The sequence below is a fragment of the Neodiprion pinetum genome, chromosome 6 (assembly GCF_021155775.2).
Source record: "Neodiprion pinetum isolate iyNeoPine1 chromosome 6, iyNeoPine1.2, whole genome shotgun sequence".
Lineage (NCBI taxonomy): Eukaryota > Metazoa > Arthropoda > Insecta > Hymenoptera > Diprionidae > Neodiprion > Neodiprion pinetum.
In genome coordinates this window covers 975,083-1,002,657 of record NC_060237.1, presented here as the reverse complement: position 1 = coordinate 1,002,657, position 27,575 = coordinate 975,083, and the positions used below count along the sequence as shown (strand labels likewise).

Here is a 27,575-nt window from a genome sequence, read left to right as displayed (position 1 = left end):
TTCGTGAGGGTATAAAAAATATTGGGCCGATTTTCTCGTCGTAATAATACGTTTCTTCGAGCTTACAGTGCGGCTGTTAATTGCCCTCCGATTACTCTCGATCGCTCCTGATCGCTCAGAGCATACACGGACGAGTGATCGGTGACCCTGTCTCTACACGGACACTTGGAAATTTCTTGCCGCACCCCGGCTTCGACGGCTTAAACGCACCCCAGAGAGGGAGCAGCGTCCGTCGCTTAATTGCCCGTGTAAATTATTTTCCTGCCTCCGAAGCTTAACTCGGCCAAAAATGTTCGCGTGATAAATCATAAGATGCTATGACAGAAATCAACACGTCATTTGACGATTCGTGCTTTTGTATCTTAGTGCGAGATCTTTTATACAATATATTTCTCGAATTTACAAGATATATCGTGTAATAAATTACACGTTGATTTCGGTAATAACGTTGTGTGATTAAAGGCATGGTCATTTTCAGTAGGGAAGACCCGTGATATTCAGACCTTTTTTCAGGGGGGAGGAGGGATGTTTGTGACGAAATTCTACGCTCAAGTATTACGCATGCGTTTACAAAGCAACGAATATGCTTGCAAACTACCGACAAACTTGTAAACTGTCCGTCAGAAGTCTGTCGACAAGTAGATTCGACGAAGACGCGCAGAAAGTAGAAATTTCAAGATCGATTGACAAAAAAAGGTGAAATGGAGGAAAATAAAGATGAACGTATTTTTTTCGACCCTACAACGCCTCGTTCTTGGATTTAGTTCTGATGTGACCTCCAATTAATTTGGATTTAAATATTGACGGACAATAAAATTTTCCTCACTTTTTCCATTCCAAACAAAAGCCTCCGGACATTTCGCGGTATCTAACTAAAAGCTTTCGCCCTAATCGTGTTTAAGTGATCGGACTGTGCAAAGAGCATCGTCAATCGTTTCGTGAATAATAAACGAGGTCTGTACGTATGTGACGGGTTTCTCCAATTTTTCAAACCAATTAACCGACTGAAAATCCACAAGCTACGGCTGGTGACCTTGTCTTTCTTTATCTTTCGCGAACTCGCAATCGGCGTCGCCGATGAAAAAGGAAACGCTGAAAAAATGGGAAAAAAAAGAGGCCAACTCACCCTCAAAAACCAGTCTCCGTAAATTCCCATATCAAAATCCCAAGGACAAATCAAAATTTAAATACAGTGATTTGTCTTTAAAAACATTTCTTGGACCCCTGCAGGAAACGAGTTTAAATATTCGTTGCAAAGTTCTCTCCCGTGCTTATTCGGATCGCAAGATTCTTTCTTTTGGTGAGGAAAAAAAAAAATCTCTGTCAACGACACGCTCTATAAATTGCAGCTGGTCGTGTCAACGCGACTATAACCGTGGTATCGTAATAATCGATACCCTTCACTGTTACACACTGTAGCGGCAGGCCTTGAGATCGGGGAGAGAAAATTGATATCAGCTAATCGATACTATGCATGCACATGTTATGCCTGAACGTACCGAGACCGACGGTCACCACGTGTCGATTATTACAATACGTCACCAAGGTGCAGTGTTTTCATACCTGCCATGCCTGTCCGTATAATGTCGGGTTAAAAGTGCAGGGCGTTTAGAAGTTGAGAGACGACATAATTTCACCGTCGAACACGACTCAAGGTTCGTAACTGGAAGATGTACGACCAGGGCTTGGATTGACATGTGAATACGTATTTTTTATTTAAATCATTTTCATTCCTTATTTGGTTTTTTACGTAAAGTAGGTATGACGTTTGGAAATAACCAGGCAATGCAGTTTCTATTTTCTCCATATTTTAATTTTTTAAGTCTATATATTATATACATAAATGTTTGTCATTTTGAATACATACGTATCCGGGCTCTGTACGTGACGAACATGAAAAACATGAATTTGCGCTGTATGTGATTTTGAATTGAATACAAACAACGAAGAAAAAGAAAAAACAAGTGTTAAACAACCCTGATATTTTTTGATTCTACGAAATAACGAAGTTTTATTTGATTCGAGAAAACTTTATGCGACTTCAACTCAATGCGAGGGAACGCATCTAATTACCAATTCTAATAAAAAGCGATTCATAATTTCTCTCCGATGAATCAGAGTTAATTTTATAAGATTCTTTGCTTTATACGATATTGCAGGAACATAACGAAACGATTTAATGAGATTAAGCTAAGTGTACCAGTTATCGACACGCTTGGATCCAATTATTAACCCCTTTATTGTACAAAATTGTAAACTTACGGCACAATCTGTGAATTTCTCATTGACTAAAATAAATTGCTGGAGAGTTAAACTGAGAATCAAACAGATGCAACCAGAAAAGGTCAATCATTGGGACAGGGTCAATAAGTGACACACTTATCTTAGTAAGTCTCTCCTTCGGATAAAGGAATTTATCTCTACAATAATTAAATGCATCCGAAAAATTTCGCCGAATCAAATAAAAGAATAATAATTGCTTGGGTTGAAGAATCGGAAAATCACGTATTTCAGGGAATGAGTGTTTCTCTCGGAACGGGCTAAATAATTTCATCGAGGCGTTTCAATTCGCACTCAGGTAACGGATGATTAATCATTCGCGATAATTATAACCGTACGCGCGGAATTGGGGCAAAATTTGAATCGGCAAAAGCAGCGCGGTTGAACTTGATGTACAGACGAAGTCGGGCGAACGGAACCGAGGTGTAAAAAAGGTGCGAATTGCGAGGGTTGCGGGTACCTGAGTCTTTTTTGGGGAAATGAAGCTAGGTCAGGATGGGGCATGGTTATTGATTTACACGTCTGCTTTTGTATCGCCGCGGCGTGTTCTCAGCGTGCAGGATACAGGATAGAGATACGTACATAGACGTATAAGCCTCAACCCTTAGGTGTTAAAGGTTTGCAACTACACCGACAAGACCTTTGATGATAATTATAGTCTTCCCTCAACGTCGTTTTACCGGAAGATTAACGGCGACCGTAGAATTATCCGAATGAAATTCATTTATATATTTATTATCTTTCACTTTCTTCCACGTAACCATCGTCGGCAGAAATAAACGATAAAAAAAAAAACAATCCTTTCGTATTGTACTCTTTTCTTTTGTTTTTGATCGCTTATAAATCTCATCTCTGATATTAGTAATTACATAGAAATTTCTACGGCACGAAATCACGATGAACAATAAAAGACAATTTAGATTTACGATATTCCTTCTAATACATCATAAATCACTCGATGTGTACATTTTGCTGTTTTTTTTTTTTAAACTATCTTATTTACGAATCTGGTGTACATGCGTGAATCCATTAGACAAATAAATCGTACCTACTATCGTTCGAACAATACTGTCAATTAACTTGTGTGTGTTAAATGTACATGTTACACGTACAGATGTGTCGATATGCGGGATAGCGTTGACAATTTTTTTTCCTTTGAATGTTTTATTTTCCTTTTTTTTAACGAGGTTATCAAACGTCGATTATACCTGTAACAGAGATTTCCGCGTCGACATGCGGTGAAATTCCGCCTAACAGAGTGAACAACATTTTCTGGGTCGGGGCTTATACGAGAATTAACTCGTGTTATAAAAAGCTGCGAGAAACCACGTCGCGCTAAAATCGTCCGGCAAATTTTACCCCGATGAGGAAACATGCGAAAAATTTCCGCACAAGTTCCGACGAAATGTGGAGAAAACTAGTCCATGGAGTTAAGCCGGAGGCTCGTGGCTGGGCTCAAACCGTATAATGACAAGCGTAGGCAGCCGGATAGGTGGAAAAGCAAAACAGGGTTTGCTTTTGTTCCGAATCCAACCCCGGCCGAGTGCCGAGGGAGGGGGGGGGGGGGGGGGGCGAGGGGCGCATTTCGAAGGGCGAGAAAGCCGCGAAACGAGTCTCCGGAATCGAGACAAGTGCTCGGGGGTTCAACTAATTCGGAAGGGCGCTGCTGCAGTTGCTCCTGCAGGAAAACAACGGTGCATTTTCGCACCGCGACTAGAGGATTGTTTCTCCGGCGAGCGAATGAGTGGAGAAAACCAAAGTGAAAATGGGTTAAACAAGCGGACAGGGAGACGAGGCCTTGCTTTTTCTGTGGAAAAGAGCGTCTTTCCTATCTTCCTTCCTTGGCTTCTCTACTTCTCGGCTTCTTCTTCGCTCTCCTATTTTCTCCTTTCGCCTCGCTGATTAGTCCGAATGGCCCCGAGCTCTCTGGCCCTCCTCTCGTCGACGATCCTTCCACTCGCTAAGATCGTAAGTAAATCTGATACCGAGTCGTTCCGAAACGAAGAGACCGCCGGCCGACAGGAAAATGTGGAAAAAACTTGCCCCCGGCTCCGGTAACGAGACAGCTTTAAAGCCCCGAGTGAGTTATGGTTTGTCTCATGCGATAAAGCAGCTTCGTGATATCTGTATTTTTGCTGTTTTTGTTATGTATTTCTTGTTTGATTATCGCGACGCGGAAGGCTTCGTTTCGTTTTGCGACAAACTAGTTTATCGCACGGTATATCCGATATTGCTCCGCCTCCGATGTTTTTGATACAACCGCCGCAAAGTGGCATGAATTTAAAACTGTTGCAGTTACGATCTGTTGGAAATCAGTATTTACTCCAAGTAGATATAGGTTTACGTTTCGGATTGTTCTAGCGTGATGAAGAATTTCAACGGATCGGTTAGATTTTAAATCAAGACAGCATATTTTATTCGAAAAACATTTTTTCAAATATTCACTGACACCCATTTCTTTTTTTTTTTTTCAATTCATTTCATTTTCAACTCACCATTTCAATACATCGCTACTTGTGATGATCAAAGTAATATCGTTGATGCAATTTTGAAAAATCAGCTACTCAACGACGCCGACGTACGGACGAAAAAAGAAGTGTCCCAGAGTGATTTTATACAGAGACCAGACAGCTGTCCATGTGAATAAAATGGAACATTGCAGATAAGTGAGAGCGAACGATTATATTATACAATAGAATTAAACTACACGAATAGTAGAACGATATAATTTTTTGTGTGACAGAAAAGCTTGGATCCGTGAATAGTCGGTAGAACGGATTGAGATCGTCGTTCGAATTGCAATAATTTTGTTAAAATAAAATAAGATAAGATCACGACCTTCCATAACGAAATCGTACACGCAGATATGAAAAAATCGCATGCGACGAGAGCGAGTTAAATGCGGCTGATTGCGAGAGGAGCTTTCAGCCAAAATGAATTCGAAAGTATAACGAATACGAAGAAGTGCACGATTCCCAGGCAAACGTCGTCACCGTGCGCTTCGGTCAACCAACAATGCCTGCGTTACGTTGGTATACACAATACTCGTAACATAAGGCTTGGACGCGTACCGCAATCGCCGCGATTAATAAATAAATTAATCAAACAAAGCTAAGGCCGGGTCGGCGCCGTAACTTCGGTCTGTATTTCCACCCTTGGGGAAAATTCAAGAGGGGCTAACCGGCAGTCGAGGATGTAGGTACTCTACGTATGTACAACGTACAATATACACGGGTCCATGCATAAGCGCGCATTGTACGTGCTCGTAAATATGATACACTCGTGTGTCCACGCAACCGAATATGCACAATTTTATTATATCCGTGGCAAAAAAATGTCGGTGCAATTTTTATAAATTTCTCATGGGTAGGTATAACAACTTCCGTACGGATCTTAAAAGTCGGTTTCTTCATTTTACCTCTTATTTTCTGTACGAAATTTCGAGTTCAGATTCGTAATCAGCGACCCAAGGAACCCCCCTGTACGAAATTTTATCGAAATCCGTTCGGTAAATTTAATGTGCCCCGGAAGGGGTTAAATGGGAAAATCCACCCTCTTGCGAGCATGGGTTAGAGTTGTGTTAAAAATATGAAAAAATGAGGGAATTATTTTTGAATTATTTCGAGCCGATCGGCGGAGGTCAGCCAGTCGAAGTTGTCAAACGTGATCTTTTTAAGGAGCACCCAAGACTGTATAATATCTTTTAATTTATTTCACGAAATCTGGAAAAAAGAAAAATACAACGATTGACAATTTTCGCGGGGTCCTCCGGCGTTTGAAACCATACGTCGAATCCACACTCTTTACCTGTCGGAAATATTTCGCTGTCTTATTTAGAATCAACGCGTTGCGCACGATAATACTGAGCTGCAGGGAATATTGCAGCGTCTAATTCGCAGGCTGGTAATTACTCCTGATTACGGTCGGCGATAATGGCCAAACAGATCCTGTCCCGGCCCAACTCATCTCCCAACTTCCCCCGACACCGACAGCATCAGCATCCGCCTCAGCCCTGCATCGTTCCCCGAGATCTCTCACCGCGTTGCCTGGGACCTTTTGTCTCGTAAGTACGGCGCATCAACGGTATCGTTCGGGAAAGTAAGACGTCTCTCGGTTGGATCTCGCTTCCAGAGATCGTTGCCGAGTTAGATTAGCGAAACACGCGACTCGGTTAGCGTCTCGGATTTATCATGCAGGTAAAACTCGTCTATGTAAATTTTGACGAAGTGTAGGGATTCTTCGCGGGAAAAGATAAGAAGAAGAAAAAGGAAAGAGATACCAAAAGGCGAGCGAATTGTGATTTCGAATTACTTGACGTAATTAAGATGAAAACATTCTCTCGCGATGACGTAGGTACGAAATAATGCAAAAACATGAAACCTTTCAACACTCCGTATCATCGAATAACGCTGAGGAAACTTTTTTGTGTAGGGTAAATATAAATGTGTGAAAGAACGAACCGAGGCTGCGAGATAATTTACGACCTGTTTCGTTCGTCAATTGACCCGGAAAGTTTAATCGAAATTTTTTACAGTCAAGAGAAAAGCTTGAAAATCGTGGCAGAGAGAGAAGTTTTACAGCAGATTGGAAATTCGGATTTTGACGAAATTTGAACGTATTTAAAACCCTTCTGGTTGCCAATTTAAAATGAAGGGGAAAAAATTCGACACCACGATCAATGTTTAACATTTCATGCATGCATATCGCGTACAAGTGTACATAATATATAACGCGTCTCTGTACGCTTATGCGATAGTCGATAAAGCTCGCTGTGCCAAATAATCCGTACCGCGGGAATGCCAGATGCTAAATTTGGCACTGCCGCAGGAGGAGCCTGACGAATAATCGGCGTCGAATAATGCCCGGCAAAGGGCAACTGGGTACGTCGATCTCGAGCTCACACAATTTTCCAAATGGCGAAACGCGACGTCCCCTCGTGTGTTTGCAGGCACGTCACGCCACCGCTCCCCTGCATTGCAGGCTCGTCGTCAAAGAGAACGGATTGCACGAAATTATTATAAAACGACAATATTGCACAACCGACGCTGCTGCGTAGTAATAATAACATATAATTTGATAGGTTAGTAATGTTGTGATAATTCCTAATTTCTTAATTTTACGATTTTTGAGAAACTAGGATTTCGAAATATGAGTGTATTTTGTTTTATTACGGTTTACTGAATTTCAGACGATTCCAAAATGGCGAAATGAAGGTTTTTCCTCGGCATGAATCGTTGCGATAACGTTACTAGCTTCAATGTGATTCCCTCGTGGAAAATTGAGAGAATTTCGTAACACGCGAATCCTCGCCAAATTCAAGGACCCGGGTTCTCCTTCGCAACTTTTCCTCCTCCCTTCTAATCTTGGGGGTTACAAGTATGCCCCGGCTAGGCTGAAATATTGAAGGAACGAAAGAACATTCAGAGCGGACTGTGCGGTAGGTGAAAAATAACTGCAGCAGTTACACGCCAACGATAATATGGAAAGTTCAATCAGCGCCGAGGCAAATTCGAGTAGGCACGTTACGCGGTTTTTATTATTCACAAAATTATCCTTCTCTACGATCCTGCAGTGAGAGTGGCAAGTGGAATAATAGAAAAGCTACCCGCATGCAAAAGCGAGATTCGAGACCATGGAATGCTCCACAGGAAAAGCAGCCTGCAGTAAAGGATTCTTGCCTACAGAGACACGCGTAAGCGAGCAACGACTTTGCTCGTGAAACTTATGCTTTGTAGATACAACGAAACGTTCATTTCCTCCGGTTGAATGTTGTTTGTTCTATTTTTGTCCTTTTATTTTCGAAACCGTAGTTGCGAAGAAAGAACGAGGCTGAAGTTAGCAACGTTAACGTATCGTTGAAACGTTGAAATAAAAACTACTATCTTGCACCTATGGAATACCCGGAGTTTAATTTACAAAATCTGAATTTTTCGATGCTGCATTAACAGTTTACCAAATTTCAAGTAATTCTAAAGTTGCAAAATAACGACTTTTTCCAAAGGTGCGTCGTTACGACAACGTTGCAAACTTCGGTCAGATAGGAGGGACGTCGTTTCTGATTGAAAATAGGTATTTCGAGAGAGAAAAAAATTAGCCAAGCAAATTACAAACAGAGCTCAGCCACCGCGACCTTATTTCCGTTGTTCATGCATGGCGGAATTTCCTCAGGGGGAATCAGGAGCGAGTTATAGCTAAACCCGTTTAAAATCTCACGCACACGTCGCATTTACGTGCACGTGGTCCTCGAGGAGAAGTCAAGTTATCCCGACTCGAATTGGCTTGACTTGTAAAAAACTTTCTTTTTTTCATTACCTCCTTTTTCGTCTTTCCTTGTCACCCTGTTCGCCTTTGTATATTACAGCAGATTGCACAGATCAGCTCGCAGCCGTGACCGCGTGGCTTATCCACTCTGGCTGATATGTTCAAAGTCGAGCTCGCAGCTATGACAGATGATCCGGAAGAGAGAGAAAATAATTTCTTCAAGATTAAATCGAGAGTAGGAAATTTTCTACACTGCCAACCGCTTTCTTTTTACTATCATATCTCTATAGATGAAAAATCATTCTCATTTACGTCATGTCCTTGCTTTGTTTTGTTTTTTTTTTTTTATTTTTAATGAACTTTTGAATCAAGTTATACTTTGAGATTAGAAAAACATCATTATGCAAAGCATCAACGTCTTCATTCGCGTACAAAGATTTCGATGCTTTGTACTAGACGACGTTTGTTTGGTTTTAATTATAATAATTGAAATCGGTACGGAGTAATATTTCAGATGAAATATTTTTATACCGGTTCCCGCGACGAACAATGTATAATAAAAAATACGAGTTTTAATTGAGTGCCTTATAGGCTGAATGAAAACGAAGAAAAAAGAGAAAAAGCAGCAAGCGGGGCAACGCAAATCAACGTCTCGAATTTTAAACAAGGTTCTGCAGACTTTTCTCATCAGATTATGCACAGACTTCAAAAAGATGGAGGAAAAGAAACAAAAACAGAAAATAAAGTAAAATAAAAACGCGAACCAGTGTAGTTCGCCGAGAGTTTCCAAGTACCTACAATTCTTCGTCACTCGCTCGACCTGCAGCTCGATTCTTTAAAAATATATTCCATTTTAAGGGGCATAGCCTCTTAAAGAACTTCACAACGCGAGCAGACCTCTAGCCTAGGTGATAATATGCTGGTAAAATGTTCGATAAATTTTTATCAGATCTGAAAAAATTGATCCCGCTGGAGTTGGATTCTTCTTGATAATAATTATTATTGACATTATTTTCATCGCTATAGAATATTGTAATGCGAAGTATGCACGTCGAGTATGAATATTCCGGTATACGGTCGTTATTATTACATATTACTGTTATTGTGTCCCGCAGCCATGACTCGCCAACAGCGCAAGCAAAGTCAGGTATAACGTACCTACAACATACATTACACGATGTGCAAACCCAATATATGCAGATTTATTCAACGTTTTGAAATCACGTAGATTATCGTAATATAAAAAATAAATTAATCACCGCAACGGAAGTAAATTTATGTTCCCATATACAAATAAGGTACGTTTAGCGAATTTACTGGATACGTAAAGGCTTCCCTTTTACCTGTGATGGGTGCTGGCAGTGCAGCGTACGTTACGTAGAGAGGCATACATCTCCATAACCGAGGAGTCCCTTAAGCCGGATATAATTTTACGTTCAGTAAATGTGATCTAGACCGACGAGATCGCTCGAGTGGCTGTCCTCGATAATCCAATACCTCGGCTCGTCCTCGATTAATTACCAATCACCGCGATACGCCTCAAGTGCACCGTGTGTGTGTGTGCGTGTTCAGTTTACATGAATAAACAGTATATGTTTGCCTATGTATTACTTATAAATTGAAAAATGATTATCGTGCAAACGTTACCCCGTTCATCGGAGCAGAAAAAATTAGTGACCTTATTGATTTTTCTGCGCACATTTCACGCTGTATATACGTAATTGTTTATATCGAATAGTCACTTTTGAAATTATCGGTTTTACGAATATTTAAATTTGTGTATGAAAAACTTGTTACGTGGAAGTGTTTCGTTGGGAAGGAAAGGATGAAAAGGCCAATAGAATAAAAAGAATTTTTCCATACGGAATAAAATTATTCGTCAAAGTTTTTAAAACTTTCGTGACACGTCTAATCAGACAATCAAGTGTGATTCTTCATCGAGTGTTTGCCAAAATCGACTAATTTCAAATTTATTTGTTGTTCCGAATCCTGTGGTTGATCACGAGAAATTTTTCAACATTATTTTCAGCACGATGAAAGAATATTCGCTAAGGGTCGAAAAGCAATTTTTTTTTAACATACATAAACTGCCACTGGAGTAAGAGGAAACCTTTCCCAACAGATTTAATTCGTTTCCTCGATTACGTCCGCAATCGTTGGAAAAATGAGATGAAAAAACAAGAAGAAAAATAAAAGCGCAATCGAGGGTCGGTGAGTTCCAAGAAACGATTTTCAGGGCTTGTGTAATTCATGTGCGACAGACTGCCTAACGAAATCAACCGATTTCGCGTATACCGAAATTACCGGCACGCGGATAGCGTGTAGAAATAATGAAAATTCAAGAATAAGTTTAACGAGACTGTCCCAGTTGGCCCAATTTCGGTACAAGTTTCCGATGCTCGCTTGTCGCGTGCAGCAATTAAGCGCGATGACGAGAAAGAGACGACCGGGAAATATACAGGTATACCCAGTCAGTCGGGCGCAAGTAACGGAGGGCCAAAATCAAGAGCGAAAAGTTATGGCAGGTGAGCACGTGACTAACTTACCCGCCATTACCGCGCCGCGTGACGTCAGGGGGCTGCTAAACTAGGACATATTCCACGCCGGGTCGACTCTGCTGCGCGGTTGAAAACCGGGGACTGACAGCCTGACAGACAGACAGACCCAACAGCGAACGAGACGGACGGATTTACTGTAAGCCGAACTACGAGTTCTCCTCGCTACTGATCCCGGCTCGTTAATCATTAGCTGCTCCTCAAACAGGATAATCCCCAATTTAAAGCCAATTTTTCATTTGCCGTTTTTCCTCTATTTTTTCACATCGGCATTAATTTTTACAATCCAATTATTGGTGTGTCAAAAAGTGAGGAAAAAGGTCGACTCGGTAGAATTATCTGACGAAGAGGAAATTTTTATTCACACGCGCAATGTCCAATTCCAGTTTCCACGTATCCGAATTTTCTAAGCTTTTTTTCGAATGATAATGACCGCGTTGAAAATCTTATAACATTCTTTCACAACTGAAGATGAATTAAAACAGGTAAAAGCTGAATTCGCTTGAAAATAATTAATGAGACGGTGAAAAAAGTAAAGTAATTTGAAAAACCTAATTGCATGTATACGCAGTAGCTCGGTGTCTTGTTATATTTAATCCCGATGAGTCGGAGAGTTGAATGAAGGGAGTAATTGATATCGACGACGAAATCCCTGGTCCCCAAAGATGAATAATAATGCATAAAAGCCCTCAAATGTTGCTGAAATTCGCGTGTGAACGGTAATTAAGTCAAGCGTGTACCTCGCGAGCGGAGAGACGAAAGCTCGACGCTATTGGCCGGCGTCGAGCAGTAAAAAGGAAATGAAATCTACAGCCAAAAGGCGCGTACCTGTTGCAACGAGGTCTGGAAGTTCTTCCTGTCCGAGCAGGCGAAATATACAGTTAGTAAAAGAATCGATGCAGTTGTTATTAATATCTATCACCACTCACAGTTCACTTTTAAGATACCAACGTCTCACTTTGTACAGTCGTCAGTCGATGAACGCCGAGTCACAGTTATCGGTCACCCAGGTCATCCAGGTACGGTACAAGATAAACAAATAACACACACGCGTTTCTGAAAACAACAGCCAGTTTCAAACTCTCGAACTGAAAGTCGAGCGAATCTTCCCCTCTCTTTCCCTCTCGCCGATTCTTCTCCTTATTTCCCTCTCGACACGCATGCTTGTGCAGCCCTCGACCCTCTTCTCGCTCCTTGCCTGAGTCTCCGTTTATTTCTCCACCAACTTTCGATCCCTCGGCCCGCGAAGCGACTGACTTTACTACCCTAAAATAAACGACTCGCGCTCCCGCCGATTCGAGAAACGCGACGGGTCCTCTTGTTGTCGGCTACCACGCGGATCTCTGAACCAGGCGATGAGTCCTGGTCACTCTGAAGACCAAGGCACGCGCGCTACCCTCGAGTGCGCACCCTGGACTGCGCCGCACAAGACGCAACCGACACATCAAACCGAAACGCAGCGCGAAACACGGCGACGCGACCCGACCCGACACCCCGCCTGCCTCTACATTTCGCTTTCTTTTTTCATTCTCATTTTTTACCGGCGCTGGAATTCCCATTCGCTATCGCTTTGAAGACGGATCACCAGTCGGAATTTCGATTCTGTTTTAGGGAAGCGCCGATCGACCGTTTAATTTTAACTATCCTAACACAAACCATCCTCCATTCTTTGCCAGACGCTCCTGTACGGCCGAAAATGTTCGTGTGATAAATCATGAGATGCGATGACCTAAATCAACGCGTCATTTATTGCACGACTTATCTTAAAAATTCGAGAAAAAACATTGTAGGAAAAAATCACTAGTAAATTACGAAGGCACGAATCGTCAAGCTATATGTATACTAGATCAAAAATCATATAACAATTGACTATATGATTTTTTATCTAGGACATCTGACGATTCGCGTTTTTGTGTTAAATTATGCAATAAATTATATTTTGATTTCGATCGTAACATTGTGTGATTTAAGATATGGTCATTTTTGGTAGAGTGAGAGTGTCGCACTTTTCCTTATTCAATTTGCATAATTTTTACTTTACCATCAGACGTTTCTGCAGCAAAAAAATCAAACGTACGCCGGTATGACTGTTACGTGAAGCTTATCGTTTTAAAGTACGCAAGCGGTTGAGTACCAGTGATATCACTGTCGGTTAAGCCAACGTCACAAGACTTTGTAGAGAGCCACGAACAGCTGTCGTAACTCATCTATATTTTATTGCCAGCTAATTATAATGCCCTGGAGTTAGTTTTCAAGGATTGAACAAATACGAGAACCGAATGCACTGCCAACTCAATAAAACAGTGCATCGCCGACTGATGCCGTACGATCCGTCGACTGCACTGTGCGGAATGCGGAAAAATCTCGCTGAGAAATTCGGACCCCCCTGGTAAAAATTTCTACCAGACCACGAATTTTCATAGAAGTTGAAACATCTCGTGTTACTTCGTACCAAATTGTAAATATGCATAGTTTTTCGCAAAGATATGTCAATCTTCGCTAGAAATTGCAGTATTTTGTACATTTTTTATCGAAACAACACAAATTTTCATGACGATCTACAAGTTTTAATGAGAAATTATGCATGTATACAATTTTGTACGATAAAAATTTTTTATACAAGATCTTACAAAATATCTCAATTTCCCTAAAAATTCGTGGGAAGATTGTAGCAATCATTTTCACCAGGATCATACAACACGGTGTGCCACTGTTCAGACATGGTTCGTACCTCCCGCCTACGAACAGGACAATCGCAATTTATAACGGTCATTGCGTTTATGCCAAAAGACTCACACCGTACAACATACGGCGATAACGAGCCGGTACGTTGGACGCGATACCGAGGTCCCGGAATATTCGGGGTCTGACTTATGACTGACGTGAATCACTGGTCCGCAGCGTCTGACTAACCATGAATAGACTTACCTGCGGTACAAGCAGTAATAGTGAGCAAGTCATCGCGAGGAATGTTACCCTGAATTTTTAGATATCACAATTTTATTTTTTTAATGTTTGACGGTGGAGGGGGGCGGGGGGGGGGGGGGTCATAGGTAGTACTCTAAATCCAGAATTTCGACTACATTCTGCATTGGCTTCGGCCGCCATCTTGAATTCAAGTCGGAAAATATCGATCGTAGACAAAAAACCGTTCGGACCAAACTTGTATAGAAATAAATTTCCTTCAAGTCTCATTGTTAGTACTATAGACCATTTTCGGTAAAAACTCAAAGATTGGCAAGTTTTTTGATACGAAAAAATTTCACCATAAATTCAAGGTGCCAATCAAATCTGGTAGAAATTCTTGATTTAGATTGTCAATAACTTCCCCCCCCCCCTTGCCGACCCTGCCCGCCCAACGATTAGAAAAAGAATATTGTGATATGTAAAAATTGCAATTTCAAATGTACATTCCGACTAAACTGAACTGCAGCCTGAAACGACCGGTTCTCGAAACTTTTATTATTCGGAACATAAGTATTCACGTTACACTGCGGAACGTGGGTTAAACCGAGGGTTAAATTCTACGGCAACAGGCTACCGCCAAGCACCGTCGGCGTAGGGACGCCGAATCGATCGATTTTGAACTTAAAATGCAATTCTGTGAACTATTTTACCTGTTCGTTGCGTGTGTGGCCTTTCTCGTTGGCATCCCGACATCGTCGTTTTTTACCAAAGTGAATCAAAATGGCGATGAAAGACGAACGTGGACGATAATTGCACATCGCCGCTCTACGACCTGGAAGAAGACATATTTTTATCCTGAAACAAGAAATGGCAATAAAGAGAACACGAGAACAACATTTCGGCGACCGGGAGAGTAGGCCTCCGTAATCAACCGCTTATTATGGAATCACCCGAAAGATTAAAAGATATTATAGGTATATAAACAGCTAATCACCTAGTGATTACGTTATTCGTGTTATGATTCAACGTGCGGTCGCTCTAAAGTCTGCTCAGGTATGTATTGATTTTTTTTATCTCTCCGTGACGAGCGCCTCACCTCGATGTAAAAATATTCATGCATGAAGTACGGCGCAAACTGAAGTTGAATTCGAATGTTCAGTTGTTTTCTATTTTGAAAGTATGTATCGATAACGACTTTTTATCTTGTCTCCCTGAATTTAGTTGCGAAGGACTAATCAAAAAGGATGAAATTAATCGGTAATTGTTTCGTTCTACCGCGAGCTGCCTCCCACGAATTTTGAAGGCCTGTGCAAACTTTTTTTTTCGATCAATCTATATATCGTCGACTGAACATTCATGCGTCTGTATTCAGTCAACGAAACTGTGCGTTTATCGAAGTTGATTCGGTCGGTAAGAGTAAGATTGTTACATGACCCTGATTATGTAAAATCTTAAGAACAAAGATTCACAACCTGCGATATGTGCTTCCTGAGCCGTATCGCTGATTGTTATCAAATTCTCCTTACTTTTTTTGCTTTTCGACCACGCTTCCATATCCTGCGACGGTGATTTGACCGAGATTGAATTTGCAGTCGCTAGATGGTTGCAGGAGACGAAAACGGTTGTCAAAGATGGCGCTAGCTGTCGTAGAATTGCATTCGATTTCAACGTAACCATCGTCAGTTTTCGCGCCATTCGAAACGTGTGCGTACCGATCGAACGCCAAAGTTTCTGGAAGAGAATTTATTTTGTCAACGACCAATTCCATCAAGATTTACAATGAATAAGCGGCCTTTTTCCGGCCCTCCGTCCAAGAAAAATAAATTCAGGCAAGCAGATATTGACGCATTATTAACTTTTAGGTTATCCTGCTTGACATCACTCTAATTTTAAAAGGCTGAATCTACCGACAAGCGTTTATCACACAGATAGTATAAAAATTTTGCAGCTCCGTAGTTAATTTTTCCAATACAAAATCATTTTTAAGCAGAAGTAAAATTCTCTTACCCATTTCTTGAATTTAGATCCTATTTCAGTCCATACATTTAAGTAACGTTATTTCACTCATTTTTCTTTAACAGGGTAGACGATGATGATGACGAATACCCAGGATCTTTTGAAGCGGAACTTGCCATCATGGAACAAATGGACGACGAGTTTCAAGACCCGTCTCAGGCCTCTGGGGAGGTATACACAACTGAACTACCTAACAGAATGCAAAAAATTCCGTTACATGTCTGGCAATACTTGCTGTGATTGATTTCACAAAATTGATCAAAGTCCTTATTACCGTCTTGAATTTCCTAGTCAATTTAAATCTAATGCACTGTGCACAGTCTTTATATTAAATTAAAAGTAAGTAAGGTCACCAATTTGGAATTATGGTATCAAACAGTGCTAAAGATATTCAACGTTCACAAAACGTGCATAATGTTAAATAAATATTATAATTGTTACTCGGAGAATGATCCCCAAATTTAAATTAACGTCAAATAAATAGTCGTGTTAAAGCAAAAGTACCTAAACAAGGTGGCAAACTTGTAAAATTATTATCTTTTGTCTAAATATCCATAATTTACTCTTTTAGCCTGACCCTGCAGATCCTCAAATGCGAGTGAGAGTAAGTTCTCCTAAGACTTGAGCTCTGTATTGGCTATATACATGTCTTGTTGCTGTCTAATCATGCTTTGTTTTCGCCAGGAAATTCATTCTTCATCGATTTAACCGTTTACTTCACAAAACTCTTTTTTACAAAGAATATTCACGGTATTTGAGTATTAAAACTATTATCCCATTATTCTTCGTTGAATATGCTTCCTCAATCCCTCAACGCACCTGCTTGCACCTTTTTGCACGTGCGGTTGACTGGTATCTTATTTCATAGTGATAATCATAATGATAATAATAATAATAGTAATAATAACAACAACAGCAATCATAATGATAATCATAGATAAAGTAACAAATGATATGCACAAGCATTTCACTAATCATATGTGGCAGTACGCATTTTGTTACCAAGGCTGCAACACTAGAACTGCTAACATGTTGCGACGATTTGTACGTATTTTTGGACTATTGTCATTTATATATGATCAAAACATCATACACGTTAATAGTTGCAAAATTTGTACGTAATTTTGGACTATTCTCATTTATATTTGATCAAAACGTCGTACACGTTAATAGTTGCAAAAATTTCATGCCTAAGTATTATTTTGCACATTTGGCCTGTCACTAAATGTTTCTGGGAAGTTGAAATGTTCTTTTAAAAAAATGTCTCATCCTCCATATTTTTCGAAAGTATGCAAACATTCATAAAATCTACTCTCGTTTAGGGCCCAGATCAAGAAAACACCTGTTCCAAATGGAATCGGCCAGACCCTCGGCCATTCAATCCTCAAACAGACTCGCTCACTTTCCAGCAAATAGAAGTTGACCATTATATAGGTAAATTGCTCTTGAAAAATATCACGTTTACACTTTATTCAACGATACACTAGCCAAAACTATTGTGTCAAACGTTACACAGTTTCAAACAACGTGAAGCTCGCATTATTTTACATGCTCGTGACTTCCAAGAAGTAAAAAATACATTCGTACAGGTATATTGCAAATAGCCAATTCCACTTCATCCCCAGACCTGGTGAATGCCTATCTGAAGACTTGCGTGTTCAGTAACTTATTACCTATTTCCCTCGTTATGATCGTTTTACGATTCCTCGACTGAAAATTCAGCAAGAAATATTTCTCTAGGGCAGCCGCTGGCTGGAATGCCAGGAAGCAAAATTGGACCAGTAGCAATAATGAGAATGTACGGAGTCACCATGGAAGGAAACTCTGTATGCTGTCACGTGCATGGGTTTTGTTCCTATTTTTTTGTCACTGCGCCAGAAAAATTCAATAACTCTCACTGCAAACCATTCAAGGTAAAATGCTTCGTTCTCGTTGACTGACCATCTTTTAATCAATACGACATCCCCACCATTACAGGACGCTTTGAACCGAGCTGTATTAACAGATATGAGATCGAAAAATGATAAAGTTACAGAAGCTGTACTGGTAGTAGAATTAATCTACAAACAATCGCTGTACGGATATGCAGGCGAGGACTTGGTGCCTTTTATAAAAATCACGGTCGCCCTGCCAAAGCTTGTGGCTCCGTGTAAACGCTTGTTGGAGAAAGAAATGATCTTTCCAACATTCAGCGATCACGTGTACCAAGCCTTTGAAACTAACATCGAGTTTGATATCAGGTTCGCATACAATGGCTGTTATGATTATAGTTGAAGACGCCGCACGTGACTTAAATTAAAGAAAGCCAATCATACTGATCCGTCAATGCTCATGATACAGATTTATGGTGGATACGCACGTGGTAGGCTGTTCATGGATCAAGCTAGTCCCTGGTAAATGGAAATTAAGAGGCCATCCAGGGAATGACTTGCCTTTGACTAGCCGTTGTCAATTGGAAGTCGACGTTGCCTGGGACAATTTCATTGCTCATCCACCAGAAGGAGAATGGGCCAAAGTTGCGCCCTTCAGAATACTAAGTTTTGATATTGAATGCGCTGGACGCAAAGGTTCGTATACAGCGTAAAACAGATGCTGCATTTTGACTGAAATTATTAATTTACACCGGCACGGATTTGTTTGGCAGGAATTTTCCCTGAGGCAAATCACGACCCAGTTATTCAGATTGCGAACATGTTGATAAGACATGGAGACACCGAACCCTTTTTGCGGAATGTATTCACATTGGATACTTGCGCGCCAATTATCGGTTCTCAGGTACTTAGTTTTCAAAAGGAAGCAGTCATGCTGGAGGTAAGTTTCGTAAAATAGACTTGGAAATTCTTTGCGGATATATTCGAAAATCAGTGAACTGTCAACGTAATTCTGGATTTATGGAATGATTTCTTTGCCGAAGAAATGGGCAGACTTTGTAAGACAGTGCGACCCCGATATATTTACCGGCTACAACATCAACAACTTCGACTTTCCCTACCTGATAAATCGAGCACAGCACCTGAAAGTGAATTCCTTCAGCTACCTTGGAAGAATAAAGGATATAAAATCTGTGATAAAAGATCAAGTGTTACAAAGTAAACAAATGGGCAGGCGAGAAAATAAACATGTCAATTTCGAAGGAAGAGTGCCGTTCGATTTATTGCTGGTAATTTACTTTTACGCTTGCGATTCTCATGATTTTTCGTATGACTCGAAATTTCGCGTATGAAATAGACCAAATATATTTCAGGTCCTCATTCGAGATTACAAGTTACGGTCGTATACGTTGAACGCGGTAAGTTATCACTTTCTCCAAGAACAGAAGGAAGACGTACATCACAGTATTATCAGTGATCTACAAAATGGGAATCCGCAAACACGCAGAAGACTTGCGGTTTACTGTTTGAAAGATGCCTACTTGCCTTTGAGGCTACTGGATAAGCTCATGTGCATTATCAACTACATGGAAATGGCAAGAGTGACGGGTGTCTCTCTCTGCTGTTTACTAACCAGAGGACAAGGGGTCAAAGTTGTTTCACAGCTGTTGCGAAAAGTACGATACGTTTTTCATACTATCAGAATATGCTATTATAGACCTCGACTCTTTGACAGCAAGTTTTTTTTTTCTCAGGCGCAAGAGAAAGGCTATCTAATGCCAACGCATCAGAGTCAGGGAAGTGACGAACAATTCGAAGGAGCAACAGTCATAGAGCCAAAACGTGGATACTACAATGATCCGATTGCGACATTGGATTACAGTTCTCTATACCCGAGCATAATAATGGCCCATAATCTCTGCTACACAACGTTACTACTTCCAGCAACTCAACACAAACTGAAACTAACGAATGAAAAGTTTTCACAAACACCAACTAACGCCATGTTCGTCAAGTCCTCAGTTAGAAAAGGACTCCTTCCAGAAATTTTAGAAAATTTATTGAATGCTAGAAAGTTAGCTAAAACAGAGCTAAAGAACGAAACCGATCCATTCAAACAAAAAGTTTTGGATGGACGACAGTTGGCTCTGAAAATATCAGCCAATTCTGTTTATGGTTTCACCGGAGCACAAGTAGGCAAATTGCCTTGTCTGGAAATATCTAGCGTGAGTGAGAATTTTTGTGTAAAAAATTATTGTTTTCCATTGAATTTGAACCATTGAAGTCTATTGAGAGATATGAAATAATAAGAAACATTGACTTTCAGAGTACGACAGCTTACGGTCGTGCAATGATAGAGCGAACTAAACAAGAAGTGGAACAAAAATACTGCATTGCAAACGGGTACAAACACGACGCTGTTGTGATATATGGCGACACGGATTCCGTGATGGTTAAGTTTGGTGTAAAGGATATGGCGGAGGCGATGGAGCTTGGAAAGGACGCAGCTGACTTCGTTTCGTCAAAGTTCATAAAACCAATCAAGCTGGAATTCGAGAAAATTTATTTTCCGTATCTATTGATAAACAAAAAACGATACGCAGGTTTATTATTCACTAAGCCAGATAAATACGATAAAATGGACTGCAAGGGATTGGAAACCGTGAGAAGGGACAACTGTCCGTTGGTTGCCAACATGATGAACACTTGTTTGCAGAAATTGTTGATAGATAGGTGAGCCAACATCGAACCTCTATTTTCATTGCATTCAATCCTCTTGCCTATTGATTATGTTTAAACACCCAATTTTCGTGCACAGAGATCCGGATGGGGCGACAGACTACGCGAAACAAATCATAAGTGATCTTCTCTGCAACCGTATAGACATTTCGCAACTTGTGATAACAAAGGAACTTACAAAGACTGAATACGCGGCCAAACAGGCTCACGTCGAGTTGGCGGCAAAAATGAAGAAGCGAGACGCAGGAACGGCTCCGAAACTCGGCGACAGAGTTCCGTACGTTTTTACGTCCGCCGCAAAAGGGACACCGGCATATCTGAAAGCAGAGGATCCGATTTACGTCCTCGAAAACAGCATTCCTATAGACTCAAATTACTACCTGGAAAACCAACTGTCCAAACCTCTTCTCAGGATATTTGAACCTATTCTTGGAGACAAAGCTGAATCTCTATTACTGAGGGGAGAACATACCCGCACCAAATCTGTAGCGACTTCACGTGTCGGAGCATTGGCCGCATTTACGCAAAAGAAGGAAACTTGTATGGGGTGTAAAGCCATCATGCCCGCAGGGCGAGAGCACATGGCTTTATGCCAGCACTGTGAATCTCGCGAACCTGAACTTTTCCAACACGAATTATTACTCGGCAGGAAGTTGGAGGAAAAATTCTGCAGATTGTGGACAGAGTGTCAAAGATGCCAGGGTAGTTTGCATCAGGAAGTTTTGTGCACCAGGTAAGCAAACGAACTTTGTACACCCTCACCGTTTCACACTTTCAGACCTTCAATTAAAATTCCGGAATTCTCATTTCAGCCGAGACTGTCCGATTTTTTACATGAGGAAAAAAGTTAGGATTGAACTGGATGCACAGGAGAAGCGAATTGACAGATTCGGGATTCCAGCCTGGTAGTGGAATACAAGGTACAATATGATTCTTAAACTAGTTATTTGTAATTTTTATGTATACGTAACTACCTATTTATTACATTATTAAATACTATAATATAGAAATAAATGGAATATTACAAAATTTGGAATAATACATTTGATGTGTTTTCTATCTTGAACTCAATCATTCAATGGTAAAATTCGTCCATCTGCATAATATATTAAAAGTTTCTTCCTTTTTTTTTTCAATAGAATCCAACTTGTTTATACATACCGATGCACAACTGCATTGGTATATTAATTTATGTTACATCAAATCGTTAGATTTGTTCAATTTTTGGAGCTGGCATGTGGCGCATGTATTAGTTTCATATTAATATCGTATTTTATTTCAAGCGTCAACCCCAAGACTGAGCTAGCAATACAATGACAATTCGATATTACTAAATAATTAAATACAATCAATTTTACGTACCGACATTTCTCCTTGCGTTCTAGTCTTCGATGCAAGATAAGGTTGTTCCGTTTTTCTATGCGGAAACCATTACTCATCGTTGAAATCGTCGTATCTGCCGTATTTAATTGTAATATCAAGTGCTTTGTGTGGTGAACATTTACCTCAACCAAGATTAATCCATTTGCTCTAATACCTATAACTGACTGTGAAATTTGTAATATTGGTGAATTTTATAAATGAATCGCCTGATTTTTACTCAACATGAAGTTAGATATTTTTTTAATCTATTATGCATCAGAGATACCTTTCTCAATTTTAAATGACAAGAAATAGGATGGCTTTACTTGTTTTTTTCGAATGCCTAGAATTTTCGTAGCCACTGTTGCGCAGTTTTGCTGTACACTGTAAAAAGTTTACTTGGTTTTTGTTACAGTTACAAGTTGTCACTGCCTAATGAAAAGAAACTTATACCTATTCGGCTGAAATATGCAATGAGTGATATGCCGTATTTTGATAATTGGTAAACATTAACTAAAAATGTTTTGCATAGCTGTAAAAATTTCAGTGACTTAATTGATCCAAGTAACAAATGTTACGATGTCCCTGAACATTGATCATACGTAGTATTATAACATTTACAAAATAATACTTATTATTACTTTCTAGCCATTTTTTCATCTTTTAAACCGCAACTTTGTCTTATTAGTAATTACCACAAGAATCAATGCATCGCAAGCAAATAATATCATTTCCATCCACTTTTAATGTTATATTGATAATCTAATCCAGGCTATCAGTCAACTTTTTGTGTCAGTTCCATTGAACTGAGTTATTATAAAGAAATTTTGTTTTAGAAAATATGAAAATCAGTATTTGGGCCCTCCGTATTACCTAAGCCGCTTGTTTTTTCAATACTTCAGATCTACCTGTAATTTCTAGATGTAATATTCCAGGTAATTGCGTCAGACACCACACGTATATACATATTTTTTCCATTCTCTATATACAATAAACACCCACATCGTGAGTCGTATGCCTCTGCAATAATAACGATTAACTATCAGAATGAAAAAAAGCAGAAAAAAACGTTACATTTCGACTAATTGAGAGCTCTCACGTTTCACAATTAGAAAAGTTAAATGTAAAATTTTAATTTCGGTTTTGCTTAGTAAGATGCTATATCTAATTGGATAAAAGTAATACTGCAAATAAAATTGTTTGCGATTTTGCCTCATGATTGGGAAGACCAAGACTTCTCCCCAGAGAAAATAAAGTAGGTAATATGCCGTTGATATGCGAACCCTGATACTTACGGCAAAATTTGAGATGCAGAAATAACAACGGCTCATTTGAGATGGAAAACTCGGTGTTGGTATTATTTGCTGATCGAGTAATGAACTTGTGTTAAGTATTCTTGATAATAGTGCAGCAACATAGAGTTGACTTTTACTCTCAAATTAAAAGAAATACAATGCATTTTAGTTATCTCTTTCATTTATTTAGATATTATTAAGATTTTTATTTTGAAATCAATTTACTCCAACTTTTTTAAACGAACGGTCAAATTTGTATTTCTTAGAATCTTCTGTTGACCTGACACTAAGCTGTAGTAAATTCGAAAATATTCCAACGTAATAAATTAATGTAAAAATTCGAATGAGGTATCTTTCACCACACAAAGACACTTCGATTAGGTGACTGTCATATGACTAGTCTTATTATAAGGCTTGAATGATGTAAATTTTGGGATTAACATCAATCATTTCCTACTCATTAGCGCGTTCGAAAGCCAATCCATCGCCATGTCAAGTCCTTCTCCTTTGGTCGCCGATGTCTTGAAGATTTGGAACGTTCGATTCTTCAATGCATCAAGACCTAATGCCTGATGTACTTCTGCGACGCTTAAACACCCTGCCATGTCTTGTTTGTTCGCCAGTACAACTAGAATTGCGCCCTGCAACTCGTCTTCCTGAAAACGCAAAATGACGATTGACTGGTGTAAGTGTTTTCGCTCAATAATTCATTTCAACTCTGCAAAATTATGAAGTCTACTTCAAATTTAATTGTTTCAAACTATATTTCTAATAGGTTTAAATTATTTTTATAATCTCTTGAGTAGAATATTAATAAATTTACGTATTATAGTAAAATGAGCTATAATTTTATATGACCGAGCAATACTCACGCCTAACATATAAATCAGCTCATCCTTTGATATTCCTATCCTATCTCTGTCTGCGGAATCAACGACATAAATAATCGCATCTGTGTTGGAATAATAACATCTCCAATACGGCCTGAAACGTGATATTTTATTATTTAGTTGATTATTTTTCATGGATATTTGCAAGTAGAATTGTAAAGAGTACATTCAGACATTATGGATTCCTGCTGTGAAAAACCACCTTTTCATTTAAAACACGGTAGGGAATTCAGGGAAATTAAAAGAAATCCATTGGCCGATAAAGAAAAAAAGAGCTGGCAAAATTAATTTCATAGAACGAGTATAGGGAAATATGACGAATAAATGAGCGTGCAGTCTAAAATTGAGTCTTACGTACCTGATACTCGTCTGTCCGCCGAGGTCCCAAACTTGAAATTTGAGATTCTTGTACGTAACTTGTTCGACGTTAAATCCTATGGTTGGTATTGTCGTGACAACTTCGCCAACCTGAAGCCTGAAGCGAAAAAATTGAGGAATTGGAAAACGCTTAAAAACTTTTGTCAACATATCGGTATAAAGTCGAGTAAGCCAACCTGTACAAAATCGTCGTTTTCCCGGCACCGTCCAGACCTAGTATTAGAATGCGCATTTCCCGACTTCCAAGCAGGTTGCGAAAGTAACTTAATAACCCTCCTGTAGCGGCAAAAGTCAAGATTATTAGAACCGGTTAAAACAAATATTTGTACACGAGTCGAAAATTTAAGTGGGTTTGTTTATCTCTTGATGTAGATGACGTGTTGGTACAGAACGAACGAGAGCTCGAGGTTACGGCTACTTACCCATATTTTAAAACGCCGACGACTGTTTAAAAATCATAAAACTCGAGTGGTTATTTATTTATCACCCCGAGATGGCGACGTAATTTAATTATTCGGACACCCACCCCACTCTTATCATTAACCAAACCCAGCTGCTCTCTGCTCTTTAAACGCTTATACGTTTCCAGGTATTACTTGATCACTACCAAAACTCTTCCGCCGATTCCCTGAAGTTTGACGTGTTCCCGCAATTATCAATATAACCGAACCAAAGTCCCCAATCAGGCATGCAACCTGACGCAACGTAAGTTCGTGGTCTCCGTGATTCTCGAGACAGAGCTATCAAAAAAAAATAAAACATCGCTGGTGCAGCGCCACCTTCAGGGTACTCATGGAATTCTGAGATGCCGGAGAGTTCGAACGTGCTCAAGTTGCGTGCTGGGACCTGAATTTTTGCAAATTTGTGCTCAGTTCCATGGTTTTCCATAATTAATTTGATTCGTAAATCTGGCCTTGGTAAATGATCATGAATTGAACAGTTCAAATTATTCAGATGTTCGTATTTACGAGGTAAACTCGTGACTGTTAATTTTTTTTTCAACGGTAAAAAAATGACGATCGCGATTTGACCGTTACGCACTTTATTCGTGAATATCTTCGGTATAGTCGTGAAGAAACCACTCGTTAAATGTGCTATTCGTTCTAGAACGTCTTGTTTTCGTTTCGCAACGGTTATTTCGCGTGTGAGAAGTGATATACGATCCCTTCAACGATCTACGGACATAAGTATGTATGTACGTCAACAGTACATTGTACTATTTTTCACTCAATATTCAATTGTGTTATCATGTAGTCCTCGACCATTTTCCTCTACAGAATAATGCGTGTGAAGTCTTTCCTGGTACATTTGCGGGCGAATCCTGCGTTAGAAACAATAAGTACAACCTTTCGACACTGTCTAACCGCTATTTATAATGTTTAACAGACATGTGTGTGTGCTCGAGTGCTGAAAGCTAGCAGCTCTGCGACGTCGAAGGTCCTTGTCGTCAAACGATTACCGCACCTGAGCGTTAAGATCGGTAAGCCTCATTTTCAATCTGTTAAAATATCAAGAAGTCGCGATCTTTGCTATAGCGATTTAGTTTTACAATAAGCGGGGGGATTCGCCCACTACTGACGGTGTAAACAACAGTAACACCTCATTTGAGAACTAAAACTCCAGTTTGCTAAATTAATTTAAGTTCTCTTCTTTTTTTCTAGAACCAAGCAGAGACATCCGAGTAACTTATCAGCCCATTACTCGGCAACGTTGGTAAGTTTGCATGTGTTTAGGTTACGTGTATTTCCCTGGGTCCCCTCTGTCACGTGGCGTGGCGGTAACAATTGTTACACAAATTTATTGTATTTTAGTTGTAGAGATAGGTTCATTCACGATCGCAACGGTGCTCTACTTTTAGTTGAATTGACTCGTTTAATTGTTTTTTGCAATTAATTCTACGATACCTTAGTTTAACTTAGAAACTTCTCACGTTGAGAGAGTGAAATGAGCATCGCGACGGGTAGCCATCGCTTACTCGGCATTCGCTAGAACGAGTTGTGTTCAACTTTATCTGATATAATATTCTAAGTTTGAATTTACCAATGAAGTCGTTTGAGCGGTGGATTCACCTGAGGTTTGAACATATTTCAACGATTGTTTAATCATATTCACATGATTTTTTGATTAATAAAATTTCAAAGTCTGATATAACGGAACTCAATGAAATGACATGTTTTATCTTGAAACATGTTTGATTTTTGAATACCCAGCAAGTATTGATCAACTGCAGGTTTAGCTCGCTTAGAAAAATGCTAATTAGCATGCAGGATGTTTCTAATCTATTTTACAAAACACTGATGTACCGATAGTCCGCCAGCAGTCACCAAAATATTACATATAATAATAGGGTTGGCGGGATACCACTTCGATACACTATCGTTGAACTTCACTCTTTTCAATATTATTGTATTGGAGTTGGCTGACCATGGGACAACAGTATTTTGCTTCTTACAGGTAATAAATTGAAAAGTAAGTCAGAGTGACCACGGCGCAAATGAAGAAGAATGACGTGTGTTGGAATGAATGGAGATAATTATTTAGATCGAATATAGGTAACCGGGTAGGTAGGTGGTGCGGTCGTTTCGCGATACCTCGCGGCATTTATGCATGTCCGTATGAGTCTCTCTTTTTAACATTTCCGTTGGGTGGTTCCGCTGGGAATCAGGCGAGGGTAGGAAGGTCGCGATGTACCGCGATGTTACTAACTTTTGCAACCCACACAGCGTCAAATGATCACAGAAATTTTCCTCCTAAAACGAGTAAAAGACTCGGTATTTAAAATTCTTCGAACCATTAGTGAGCTGGTAAATTTAAACGAGGTTCAATTTTTCATTTTTCGTCACTCTGCAATCATTTTCTAGTCGTTACTCAATTCAATTGTCTATGGTCATCATCAATTATTATTCACATCAATTGATTTCTGTGATCGTCTGAATGGGCGAAACGCATCTTTGGACCATCTTTTGCGTTCCGTGGTACGCTAGATGGAAAAAGATGCTGAGCTCGAAGACTTCGCGTCGA

The 27,575-nt window shown here is 39.8% G+C and overlaps 3 protein-coding genes across 7 annotated transcripts in view; 1 reads left to right on the top strand and 2 right to left on the bottom strand.

The window, feature by feature from the left end:
- The window catches only part of KCNQ (KCNQ potassium channel), a 129,927-nt gene extending 117,434 nt beyond the window's left edge, over positions 1-12,493 (bottom strand). The window contains exons 1-2 of the mRNA XM_069137286.1: positions 12,026-12,493; positions 11,925-11,952 (exon numbers count right to left, since the gene is read on the bottom strand). The gene's annotated coding sequence lies outside the window, so the exon portion shown is untranslated. The remainder of the gene's footprint in view (positions 1-11,924; positions 11,953-12,025) is intronic.
- A 3,127-nt stretch (positions 12,494-15,620) lies between these two features.
- Positions 15,621-23,890, top strand: DNApol-delta (DNA polymerase delta). Of its 5 annotated transcripts, XM_046633046.2 has the most exons (15): positions 15,621-15,832; positions 16,085-16,190; positions 16,591-16,623; positions 17,342-17,453; positions 17,760-17,932; positions 17,997-18,259; positions 18,360-18,586; positions 18,664-18,830; positions 18,934-19,179; positions 19,264-19,566; positions 19,645-20,115; positions 20,217-20,623; positions 20,709-21,362; positions 21,442-21,549; positions 23,751-23,890. In XM_046633046.2, exons 1-14 carry the CDS (start codon positions 15,783-15,785, stop codon positions 21,536-21,538), a joined length of 3,309 nt encoding a protein of 1,102 aa, XP_046489002.1. In that variant the 5' UTR covers positions 15,621-15,782; the 3' UTR covers positions 21,539-21,549; positions 23,751-23,890. The 5 variants fall into 5 exon arrangements, with proteins under 5 accessions (XP_046489002.1, XP_046489004.1, XP_046489003.1 ...); XM_046633048.2 differs by lacking the exon at positions 16,591-16,623; XM_046633047.2 differs by lacking the exons at positions 15,621-15,832; positions 16,085-16,190; positions 16,591-16,623 and adding an exon at positions 16,640-17,063.
- Positions 21,700-25,217, bottom strand: Arl1 (ADP ribosylation factor-like 1). Its single transcript, XM_046633062.2, has 5 exons — positions 24,977-25,217; positions 24,731-24,830; positions 24,535-24,651; positions 24,159-24,270; positions 21,700-23,942 (listed from the first exon to the last, which is right to left on the bottom strand). Exons 1-5 carry the CDS (start codon positions 24,978-24,980, stop codon positions 23,733-23,735), a joined length of 543 nt encoding a protein of 180 aa, XP_046489018.1. The 5' UTR covers positions 24,981-25,217; the 3' UTR covers positions 21,700-23,732.
- Positions 25,218-27,575: the final 2,358 nt, after the last annotated feature.